The sequence below is a fragment of the Pristis pectinata genome, chromosome 12 (assembly GCF_009764475.1).
Source record: "Pristis pectinata isolate sPriPec2 chromosome 12, sPriPec2.1.pri, whole genome shotgun sequence".
NCBI classification, from domain to species: domain Eukaryota; kingdom Metazoa; phylum Chordata; class Chondrichthyes; order Rhinopristiformes; family Pristidae; genus Pristis; species Pristis pectinata.
In genome coordinates, this window is record NC_067416.1 from 7,783,545 (window position 1) to 7,796,544 (window position 13,000).

At 39.7% G+C, this 13,000-nt stretch overlaps 1 protein-coding gene across 2 annotated transcripts in view; it reads left to right on the forward strand.

The window, feature by feature from the left end:
- Positions 1-13,000, forward strand: part of slf2 (SMC5-SMC6 complex localization factor 2) — a 72,022-nt gene that overhangs the window by 20,562 nt on the left and 38,460 nt on the right. Inside the window, exons 2-4 of one of the 2 annotated variants that reach the window (XM_052027687.1) lie at positions 3,623-3,666; positions 4,941-5,641; positions 7,310-7,355. In XM_052027687.1, coding sequence (XP_051883647.1) covers positions 3,623-3,666; positions 4,941-5,641; positions 7,310-7,355 — 791 coding nt within the window. Of the gene's footprint in view, positions 1-3,622; positions 3,671-4,940; positions 5,642-7,309; positions 7,356-13,000 lie in introns of both variants that reach the window. The other variant, XM_052027688.1, reaches the window with a different exon arrangement.

The window sequence follows — 13,000 nt, forward strand, 5'->3', positions numbered from 1 at the left end:
TCCAGTGATTATAGGCTTAACCTCTCTTCAGTGGTCAACACCTTCATCCCCAGAATCAACCTGGTGAACCTTCTTTGCATTGCCTGCAAGGCAAGAATATCTTTCCTTAAAAATGAAGACTACTTGCTGCTCCCAGGTGTGGTCTCTCCACCATCCTATAAAATTCCATCAGAATTTCCCTAGTCATACTCCATACCCCTTGCAATAAAGACCAATTTTCCATTAGGAGATACAAAAAATTCTGCAGGTGCTGGAATCTGGAGCAATATACAAAAAGTGCTGGAGGAACTCAGCAGGTCAGGTAGCATCTGTGGAGGGAAATAAACAGTCGGTGTTTCAGGACGAGACCCTTCATCAGGACTGGAAAGGAAGAGGGCGGAAACCAGAATAAGGAGGTGGGGGGAGGGGGAGGAGCACACGCAGGTGATAGGTGAGTCCAGGTGAGAGGGGGAAGGTAGGTGGGAGGGCGAGAAGCTGAGAGGTGATAGAAGAGGCAAAGGGCTGAAAAAGAAGGAATCCGGTAGGAGAGGGCAGTGAACCATGGAATAAAGGATGGAGGAGGAGAGGAGATAGGCAGGTCATCAAGCTGGGGGTAGGGAGCCACAGGAATAAGGCATTAGCCTTCCTAATCATTTGCTGTACCTGTATGCCATCCCTTGTGCACCCTAGGTCCCTTTGTACACCAATAGCTTGTAGTATTACTCCATGTAAATAACTCGTTTTTTCATTTGGAGACACAAGAGACTGCAGATGATGGACAGTCAACACTTCTGTCTATTTCCCTTCAAAGACGCTGCCTGACCCACTGAATTTCTCCAGCATCTCGTTTGATTTTACACTTGTCCTTTCAAAACATAACTTCACATTTTGTCATTTCTATTCTATCTGCCTACTTCTTGCTTGTCCTATATCCTGTTGCAGTCTGTGTATCTTCCTTGCAACTTGCTAACCCACCTATCTTTGCATCATCAACAAATTTGGCTGTAGTACACTATCCCTTTGTACGTCATTAATATAGATTGTAAGTAGTTGATGCTCCAGCATTGATCCCTGTAGCAACCCACTAGCTATTAATTGTCAATCTGCACATGACCTATGTATCCATTGTTTTCTGTTCACCCTTCCCCAATCCATGCCACTGTTTAGCCTTCAACCCCCTGTGCACATAATTGACATCCTGAGTCTCTACCCAATCCCTTGTGTTAAAGTAGCCAAACCCAGATTTGAGAATGGGAGTGATAAACTCCTTAGCATTTATTGCATCCCTTCAGAACTCATGAATTCAGGTGGTAAGGACCGGCATCTCCACTTTTTGTTTCCACGCACGATGCTGAAACTACTCCTCATCATTGGAACTTGGTACTCTGCAAAGATTCTGAGTTTGCAGAAACTACAGGGTCATCACTCCATTGTGAGTGGTGTTTGAGACATTTGCTTCCCATATTAATCCACTGAGAGACAAAGGCCACATACAGGAACTAGGTCCACCAATGAACAGATGATTTAACTCTGGCAGGTAGTCTCCAAACAACACAAAACCAATCAATTGTTCTTGGTTGCTTGTGTCTACCTAGAAAGGATCTTTTAATTCAATGAAGAAAATGTGTAGCAGGAACCCTGGTGTAGTTCAGGTATCCATACCAAAATGATAATGTCATTCAGAGTTTCTTGCTCACATAAATACCCAGGTCCATATTGACAAAACACAATCTTCTGCCCTTTCAAACTTAGTGCTAGATTATTTCTCTGTAACTCCAATTATTTGTTTCCTTCCAAGTAGAAGTCTGCCCTGAGCTATTAATATTCATTTGCTTAATTTGTATTTATGTCTTAGTGAATTGACAGTACAAATTGTACTTGGTCCTTTTATCACTAATTGACAAAACCCTTGTGTATAGACCGTGGAGGGGATGAAATTGCCATAGATTTTCCTGAAAATGTAAAGCAGCTTTTCTGCTTTAATTTTAGATTTAGGAATTTGATCAAATATTTAATGTTTTTATATTTGAAACCATGAAATTAAAATGATTAATGCATTGTCAGAATAATTAAAGTAAATAATTAAAGTTACCAAGGAGCAATGCTTATTGAAATTTGAATGCATGGAACATCCGGCATTGGTAGTTGAGAGGCTAATGTTTCATTGTAGAAAAAAATAGTCACAGTGGTACAGCACAGAAACAGGCCCTTCGGCATACCACATCCACGCTGACTTTTTTGCCCACCTACACTAATCTTTCATGTCTTGCTTTTTTAAGTGGCTGAATAAATGTCTCTTAAATGAAGTGATTGTATCTGATTCTATCACCCCTGGTGGCAAGTTCCAGATATCAACCACTCTCTGCTTAAAGACAAAACCTTTCCTCTCAATTTCCTCTTGAAAGTCCTTCCTCTCAGCATAAACCTACACCCTATTGTTTTTGACATGCCTACCATGGGGAAAAGATTCTGATTATATACCCTATCAATGCTTATCAATCTTAGTTACTTCTGTCAGATCACCCCTCAGCTTCTTCTGCTCCAGGGAAAATAAGCCCAGCCTATCCAATCTCTCCCCCAAGGTCCCTTTGTTCATCATTCCTTAACGCCCTACCATTTACTGTACATGTCCTATTAGTTGAGGGTACGTGGGTACAGGTTGGAGAAATGTGATTTGCACTTTTCAGTACATTTTCAGAGGATCTTCCTGGCTGATTGAGTAGCATTTGCTATTTTGTTTTCTCTTCACTGTCTTGTATAATTTATGTTTTGAGTGTTGTCTGAATCTACGTGCCTGTGATGCTGCTGCAAGCTTTTCATTGTACCTACACCTCAGCGTATTTGTGACTATGACAATAAACTCGACTTGACTACAGTTGAGTGGTACAGCCACTTTGTTGTGCTTTCTATGTTCATTTATTTTGGGGTTGTATATTTCTGTCTAGGAATGGTAGAATATACCAGCATACTGCACTGCAAAGCAATGAGGGCTCTTTCCTTGATATGAAGAGTTTTACAAGGGAATGTACTGAAAAGTATGTTGTCAAAAGGGATTTGAGAATTTAATAGTATGTGAATGTGGTTCTCCATTTGAAACTAAAGGATCCATTTTGTTTTGAGTTTGCTGACAAAGTAAAAATAATTTATAATTAAAAATTTAATAGCAAGAAAGTAGGTAGACTGATATCTTGATCTGATGGTCTTGGATGGGATATGTTTGTTGATTGAAACTTCAGGGGTAATTCTCTAGATCCTGTATGTCAAAAGATATCCAAAGTCTTTTGCTTTTTGTTCAGACTTATTGGTGCCCTTGGAATTGCTGAAATTTGTGTGTAGGTAAGTATCTTGAACGGATTTGATATTAGCAGAACTTTAACAGCTATAACAATACCTCCGTTAGCAATGTATGGTTTTTAACTAGCACTTCATCCAAATTTGAAGTGGATGAATAAATCCATGCCAGCAGCTTCTGGATATTTTTTATTATTCAAAGTTAGGATGTTTTACATCGTATTGTATTTTGCTGATGTAATAGTGACAGTACTGGTCGACAAATTGTGATCTCAAATGTTTGACTTGTGATGTATCTCTTGTCATCAATAACATCCATTCTAATTATTTTATGTTCTTTTTGTTTTTGCAGCAGCCAGGTCATTACGAAATTCTTTGCACCAAATCCAGTCACAGGTTGGTATGTGTGATTTTGTTTTCAAGACTGCAACCTGATATTCAGTCAAATAGCTGTCAAACTGAAGTATATTAGAGTTTTTAACAGAGAGGTCAAGAAGACTAATGTTAATGGATCAGGATAAGACAGAAACTGTGTAGTGTGGAATGGTGGACATGCTGTTCAAAACAGTAATGTATTGCCAAAACTTCCTTTATTTGTAAAGAAGTTCAATATGACAATCAATAACTTTTTAAAGTCACATCACTGTTTTGGCTTTGGTAGAAAAAATTTCAGTTAAGAGCATTTAGGTTAGATGTATGATCCCTTTCCCAATGCGTTTTTCCCCTGTGTCACAGACAATGAATCTGACATCAGTAGATGTAATTTTAACTACAAACAAGATCTGAGAGGATGAGGCCATTTGGATTTGAACAACTCTTTTGAGTAAATGGACATCTGTTTATAGCGGATTTAGTTTAAACTGTTTTGCTTTAAGTGACATTTTCAGACATGATACTGATGGATGAGCACCTTTTGAGCTCTTTCCCATCATTGTGTCCTTGGACCACAAGTACTGTACATCTACTGGTTCTTGTTATAGTCACCGTTGAATCTTTTTCAAAGTTCCAGGCTTGTAAATCAGCATGTACTTAGTCTGCATATGAAAACATCATTTAGAAATTTCCTGTCCCTGATCTGTCCATTATCTTTATCACCACCTCCTTTCCCCACTTTACCTACCCCATTGTGACATCAAGATTGCATAATGCTTATGATATCAATCGTCTTTGTAATATCACAATGGGCTGAGTTTCAGTTTTCCATTATCTTGCCCTTTGAATGAAAATAGATTTGCTTTTCTCTCTAATGAATACAGTGATTGAAAACTAGGTGCACTTCATACCCTTGAGTGTCAGCTATGATTTAGTGGTAGCACGTAGTCCCAACATTCACTGCACTTTCAAACTCGAGCCCTGAGCACCCTGTACTTTCTTCATACCATTGGCAATTGTAGATGACTGGGCCTTGATCCCTGAAATTCCCTGCCCCATATTCTTTGCCTTGCCTTTTCTTCAGTATGAAAGACCAGACACTTGGTTAATGCGTCTCCTCCTTTTGGCTTGATGTTGCTTTTCGTCTGATCATGTTTTGGTAAAAGAGCCATGCTGTGTTTTATATTAAAATCGGCATATAAATGTATGTTGTTGTCTTTGTAATATTCCTTGCTATTGTGAGTAATTGTAGCACTTTCTGTTGGTTCCTTCTCTAATTCTGCTTTTTGTGCCACTAGGAAATGATAGATTAATTCTGGGCTCACCACGAAAAGGTGGTACAGATGGCAGTTCTGTGTTACAGAATGCTGAACCATTTCAGAAACATGTGAACAAGACGCCTTCACTTAAATCCAAAAGATCCATGCATTTGCCCTCGCCTCAGAGAAGCCCTGTGCTAGAGGCTTTTATGAAGGGTGTCTTAAAGTCAGACAGAGGAAATATGGGAGGTGTAGTTAAGTGCCAGGTTACTCAACATCCTGGTTCTCCACGAGTGATAGTACGAAGACTCTTTTTACCTTCGAGTCAATATCCTTCGGAAGGTGCTATTGTACAGGACCAAGGAGAAAACGTTAAAAAACCTTCTAATACTGAAGATGCCTCAGCAAGGCAGAACAATTTGCATTCTAAATGCAATACAGATGACTATAGAAGAACAGCTTTGTGGCAGCGGTCACTACCCAACCAGTTGCCACCACCAACTTCACTTGATGTTTTGAAGTATTCTGATGACACAAACAATTCGGAACATACGCCTTGGTATATGAGACCTCGATTATCTCCTAGAAGGCTCCAGCAGCAGCATGGATTATTCAATGATAATTTTCAGAATACCCTTCAAGCCTATAAGAAGGCACGAGAATTAAGGAAAATCAGGTTGCAGAAAGGAAAGCATTCTTATCCTTCACCAAATCCTTTATCAGGCGGGACGATGAATCAGGCAAGTAACCAGGATCTTTGTGTTGTCCTTCTCTGCTTCACCACGCATGCAGTATTTGTTTACTATGCATCCAGTCTTAGTGCCTTTCATGGTTGTGACCTATTGTAGCTAAATAATGGTTGTGGACTTCAATTCACTGAAAGCTGGTTCAGGGTTGAAGGTAGTTGCATCCATTTTGTAGCATTTTGAGGCAATTCTGAAGAGGTCCTCGCTTGATCTTTCCACTAAAATTTGAGAGCCCTAAAGTTTGTGTTATAGCAGCACAATGTTGTTTTGAATCTTGTCCATTCCCCTCTTCTTCCCCTCATTGACTCTTTTCTTTCCTGGTCTGGCTTCTCATTACTTCCTTACCCATTTTTTAACTTAGAGCAGAAAAGCCAATTTTAGAATCATTTATTGAATGAGCTCAGCAAACCAAGGCTTCCCTAATCTATTTAGAGCAGATTCTCATTATAAACACATGGCGTTCTAAGAGGAGCTTCTTGATATTAATTCTGTAGGGTCAATTGTAGGTGGTTTCCAAAGCAGTATTACGTGAGTATGATAATTGGTAATGAACATTTATTATCAGGTTGTAATGAGTTTTTATTATTCATTTACAAAGACATTGGTGTTTATGTCATGACAAGATATTTTATTTATACATGGGTATTTATGCAAGTGTACACCAAAGCTATGTAATGACAAGGTGATCAGTGTAATTTATCTTCATGGTATGGACCCTCACCATCTGGGACATGCCCTCTTCTCGTTACTACCATCAGGGAGGAGGTACAGGACCCTGAAAACCCACACTCAGCGATTTAGGAACAGCTTCTTATCCTCCGCCATCAGATTTCTAAATGGTCCATGAACACTACTTTGTTATTCCTTTTCTTGCACTATTTGTTTATTTTGTAATTTGTAGTAATTTTGTGTCTTTGTGCTGTACTGCTGCCACAAAACAACAAATTTCATGACATACGAGTCAGTGGTAATAAACCTGATTCTGATCTGAGTGAGATAAGTGGCTTTGGGCCACAAATGTAACAAGTAGTAATATATTCATGGTCGTAGTGTAACCTTTTCCATAAACTTCACTAGACAATTTGTAGCTTTTGTTTTGATGCACCCAAGTTGAGCAGAATAGTTTCCACCTCAATAACTTTTTGCTGTGAACTCTTAAATTTTCAATATCAGCAGGATTTTCAAATTAGGTGCAAGTACTTTTCCATAGCTATTTATTTGATAACTTTTCCTCAGGCTTGTATACTTGAACAAAAGACATGAGTTACAACTGGCATGTCGCTCTCCTCTATTGAGATGGAAGCAACCTCAGTTTCACAAACTATTTCTCATTTTCTGCATAGTCCCATCAGAATATGTGCTGGTGTCAGTCCCTCAGGAAATTTAGTGTCTTGCACTTTTAAGTTAGCATACAGTTATTACAGTGGTTTACGGATATAAGACCATTGTGTAACAAATATATTTGCATGCATATAAATATATGCACACATTTTAATGTTGACACCACCATTTTGTCTCCTTTGGAAGGGTAAAGAACAGAAAGTTGGCTTTGTAACATTGTGCGACCAAATCAGTTCAACTGTGGTGATTTTGATGGCATTCGCAGTTGTATTTTGCATTTTATTTTTGTGTTACTGACTGTCACTTTTTGGTTTCTTGCAGAGCACCTTGAAACGATCGTACTCTTTGCCTTCAACATCATTAACAGGTATCTTTAGCAATTATAGCCCAACCTAGAGTTCGCCTCACTTTGGTGTGTTTGTCTGGGTCATCTTAATAATGTAATAGAGATGGTGACATTGGCTTAATTGATATAGAAGTTGCATCTGAAAGACTACCAGTGGCCCAGAAACTTTTATATGGGGATATTCTGTCTTGTCCCCTAGTTTAAAAGTCTAGTTTTAGAATCTAAAATTCTGTCTAGTCGTAGTTGATTGTGGGTTATGGATGATCAGGGTTGCACTGCTAGTGAGTGAAATTGCAACTATTTCATAGGTTGAATGTTGCTACACACTCAGCTGTGGTTTACTTTAAAGCTGTGGCCTGCATATAGACTTCCTCAAGTGGGGTTGGTGGTGGAAGGAAAAGATACACATTGGAAGTGCCATGTTTTCAGGGAGCTTTCACAGGTATGCCGTGGGTGACATGATGCTCGTTTGGGTGAAAGTGTTTGAAAGAATGAGGTGCCATGGCTGCAAGATTGGCATTTGATGGAATTGGATGTAAGGGGCAGTAGTTGCAATTGGCAGTAATTGAGTTGATATGGTTAATTAAGCTGTAGCGGGGTCTGAAAAGTAAAAGGCAGAGAGGAACCTTGATGCCATTGTCACAAGAGGACCTGCAGAGTTTGGAGGAACAAATTGCATCTCTGTTGTTTTCTGTCTTGGTTAAATATTTGCCAATTTAGACTCCTGAAATGTTTCGCAAAAGATTTGATAAAAGTTTTGGATTCTGTCCAAATAGACACTTGCTCAGTCTAACTGTCTTGTTGTAAAGTGTCAGCATGGCTTCCAGTTAGCATATTCAACACTCCAGAGACCTGAACACAATTTACAACCTCAATTCCTTGCATTAGTAATGAAATACTGCGCTGCTTGAAGTCCCATCTTTTAAATGAGATGTTGAATCGAGCCCTTGTCTGCCCCCGGGTGATTTATTTTTGAGTACCAGCGGGTGGATTTAGCCAATGTTTATCCCTCAGCTAATATCATTAAAGTATATTATCCGTTCAATGGCCTGGATTTTGCAGTTGCAGCAATGACAATTGCTTGCTGTCATTACATCTTCAAGTAGATGGCAATTTCCTAACTAGACACTTGACAGTTAAACCTTTAAATCTAGAATTGTTGTTAGTGATTCCCTACTTCCCCCACACAGTGCTGTTTTGAAAACAGTTCAAATATAATCTTCAGAAATCAATGATCTTATGAGAACGTAAGTACTTGTATCATAAAATCCTGTAAGAATGTCATGCTTCGTTTCATGTTATTAATGGTGCACTAAGTAACTTAAGCGGTGCTTAAAAAAGCTTGGTATGTATGATTGTAATTCCTTCAAATATAATGGATTTTAAATTAATCATTGATTTTTTTTTTGCAATTTCATCTCCTACCATGATCTGATGTATGTTGAGATTTCACTTCACACTCAATAAAATGCGCAAGATGTTAAACATTTTGCTGCTTATTCTCTGAGTATTGGTTAACTACTTGTTCTGTTTGATGTCATCACGATTGCTGAAAGATAGAGATCAGAGAGCTTATGCCTGATAACAGCTAACATCCAGAAAAGTGAATCATCCCACAAATACCACTAGATCCTGTAGTTGGCCTCTTTCAACATTGACAGCGAGTGGCTATCGTCCTACTGCTGATTGCAGAATCTAAGAAAGTAAGGCAGGAGTAAGCCATTTGGCCTTTCGTACTTGCCACCATTCAGTAAGATCATGTGATCTTTTACCTCTGTGTTGCTTTATTGTACTAACCCCATGTTCCTCAGTTATAAACATTTATCAGTCTGTCTTGAATATGATCAGCAACAGAGCCTTCACAAGCAGTCTTGGATAGAGAATTCCAAAAGTTCACTGCCACCTGGTTAAGATTTCTTATTTGATTTCTGAATAGCTGATTCCTTATTTTGAGACTGATCCCCGTTTCTCACACCAGTCAGGGGAATACTGTAAAGTCATTTTTGTTTTAAAAAAAAGTCTTCATGAGAACACCTCCTGTTTTTATATGAGCCCCTCAAGAATGTTTGAATGAGATAACCTCTCATTTTCTAAACTCCAGAGGCTATAGGTCTTGTCTGCTTAATCCTTCCTGGTAGAACAATTCTCCCCAACCCGGGAATCAACCTGGTGAACATTTATTACACTTTCTATATTGCAGGTATATTGTTACTTTGGTATGGAGACCAGACTTGTTTAAAATCCAGTTATGGTCTCCCTAGGGCTATAATTGTCATAAAATGTCTAGACACATACTCAAATCTTATTGTTTGCCTTTGTAATCACTTGCATTACCTGCATGTTAACCAGTATTTCCTTGCTACTGTTATGCATGAAAGTATACTGTTAAGTGAGTACATACATAAACATATATTAGAAACAGGAGTAGATCTCTTTGGCCCCCTGAAACCTGCTCTGCCATTTAATTAGGTTGTGGCTAATTGGATCGTAAAGATAACTCCACATATTTGTCTAGTCAAGAGTTGTCCAGATAAATGTTTTCAAGTCCCAACCATGGCAACTGGACAATTTAACTTCAAGTAATTAAACAAATATGGAATTAAAAAAAAAATTAATATTAGTAACCATAAAGATTCTAAATTGTTGTCCAAACCCATCTGGCTCACTAATGACCTTCAGGGAAGGAAATCTGCCATCATTATCTGCTGTGGCCTAAATGTGACTTCAGATCCATCAATATGATTAACTTTCAACTGCCCCCTTGGACCGGGGCTATTGGAGATGCGTAATACATATTATCTTAGCTTATAAATGCTGGCATCGTCAGGGATGTCCTCATCTTGTGAGAGAAAAAGTGAAAGAAAAATCTTGTTGTATGCACATTTGTTGCACTTGCCTACATTACAATAGTGTGTATGCTTCAAAAGAAATCTTCTGCACTTGGGAGATGTTAAATTAAGATCTGAGATTTAAGATTCTGAAATCTTAAGTTGTTTTATCTACATAAGAGCAAAGGAAACAGCAGGAGTCTGCTATAGTGCTGAGCAGCAAGATCGTGGTTGATCAGAGAGACAAAGGACAGCGGATACTGGAGGAACTCGGGCCAGGCAGCATACGTGGAGAAAAGCAGGCACCTATCACTATCTCTTAACTGCGTCTACCTATCACCACTTTGTGCCCACCCCCCCACCCCCCTCCTTTTGTCCGCCTATCACTGCTCTGCTTTTCCCTTGTATATATTGGGCTCCCCTTTCTCCTATCTTCAGCCCTGAAGAAGGGTCCTGACCTGAAACGTTGACCGCCTGCTTTTCTGCTTCCTGGCCTGCTGAGTTCCTCCAGCGTCATAGTTTTTGTGATCGTGGTTGATCAGATTGCTCTCAACATCACTTTGCTGTCTAATTTTCATAATTCTGGATTTCCTATAATCCAAAATTCTATCCATTAGAACCTTGAATATACTTAACTCTGAATTCATGGCACCGTGGAGTGAAGAATTCCAGTTTCCTCATCATCCTAGTAAGGTATCCCTCTATCCCGAGACTATAATCCTTAGTTCTAGATTACACCATTTTGGAAAACCATCCTCAACATCTACCCAGTAAAGCGTGCTTAGATAAGATTACCACTTCCGAACCAGAGAAAGTATGGGCCCCAGCTTTTTTTATTCTTATAACACAATCCCTTAATCTCACTGATGAAAAGGAGGCCACATCGAGAGAAATGAGTATAGTAAGTAAGATTGGAGGAGGCGCATGTGAATCTGTGCATCACCTGGAAGGGCTGTTTAGGACTCTGGATAGTGGTGAGGGAGGAGTTGTAGGGACAGGTGTACACTGAGATTCACATGCACATCCTTCAACCTTGTTTATTGCATTCGGTGCTCTTGATGTGGCTTCATCTATGCTGGTGAGACCAAGCACAGACTGGGTGACTGCTTTGCTGAGTACCTGCTCTGTCTGCCATGGCCATCTGGAGTTCACTGTTGCAAACCATTTTAATCCCAATCCCCCTCCCCCTCCCCCCATTCCCACACCGACCTATCTGTCTTCTGCCTCCTCCATTGCCAGGCTGAGGCTCAGTGCAAACTAGAGGAACAGCACCTCCTGTTCCTCGTAGTCTACAAGCCGATGGCATGAACAATGAATTTTCCAATTTCAGATAATTTGCTATTGCTCTGTCCCTTTTCCTCTCATCTTGATCTACCCAGTTCCTCCTAACACACACCCAGCCCCCAATCACCCTGTTTCTCTTCCCTTTTCCACCCACTCCATCTGCCCATCACACTCCTCCCACTGGATCTTCTGCCCACCCCACTTCCCTTGTTTGATTCTATGCCTCCCCTTCCTTTCCTATCAAATTCTATCATCTGCAGCCCTTTGTTTCCTCCACCTATCACCTCCCAGCATCTGTCATATTTCCACTCTTCCCTTCTCCATCTGCCTATTACCTCTCCTCACTGGGATCCACCTATCACTTGTCAGCCCTTCTTGCCTCTTTATACTGGCTAGCTCCCCTCCACTCTTTCAGTCCAGACTAAGGGTCTCAACCTGAAATGTTGATTGTCCATTTCCCTCCGTGGATGCTGCCTGATCTGCTGAGTTCTTCCAGCAGTTTGTTTTCAGACCCATTTAAGGAGTATGTTCTAAATTCCAACCACCCTCTGGTTAGAACAATTTTTCCTCTGATTTGCTCTCAACCTCTTGCCGTAAATTGAATGCATTCTAGTTTTAAATACCTCTGACGTGGGGGAGAAAGTTCCTTCCACCTTTAGTGAAAGTAGAAGTGCAGGAAATAGCACAGGTGTGCTTGAGAGCCCTGTAACTGTGGTAGAGCAGAAGCACGCTTGATCAAGAGGGTGAGTGACGTTGGAAGCATTATCAGAACGTATGAGGTGGAGAAACTGGGAGAGTAGAATAAAATCCTGGCAGGAATTGAGGTGGGAGCAAGTGTACGCAGGGTGGCTGTGTGAGTACATGGGCTTGTGGATACTGATCACTAACTAATGCCGGGAAATGTAGATAATCTGTCCACTCGCTTATCCTATGTCCTCTTCAACTTAATTTTCTCACCAGTCTTTGTATTGTTAATAAATTTGGATACAAAGTACAAGGCAATATCAAAGTCATTAATATAAATTAAGTGTAAATGAGGACATGGTGGCACATTTTTGCCATTGAGGACTTGTCATTTTTCATTTTAGACTCCAAGCTACAGTAGCACCTAAAATGTGAAATACCTATTGGAGTTTATCTTCATGACTGCAAATTTGGTTAAACTCCAAATTGTTGAAATGTACTTTCTCAAAATAGAGAAGTGCTTTTATTTTGATCAAATGCAGAACATGCTGATTTAGGGAAGTTTAAAAGGTTGCATGAATTATTGGTTGGTTAAAATTGGCTCAAAATTGAAAAGTTTCTTAATTCAGTTCCAACTAACGGCTAGTGCTCTTCAATTTCACAAGTAACCTTTTATTAAGATTATTGTCCTTGAAAGCATGAAATTCCCACCATTATTGATAAAACTCTCTCTCTCTCTCTCTCTACTCTGTGGTAGATACTTTCCCAGGACCTGAAAACTGTGAAGCTCATTATTCTACAGTCTTCAAACTTTTAGTACCCGAGGATAGTTTCACCATGATAGATTTCTCACTCTATTCACGTTTTGTT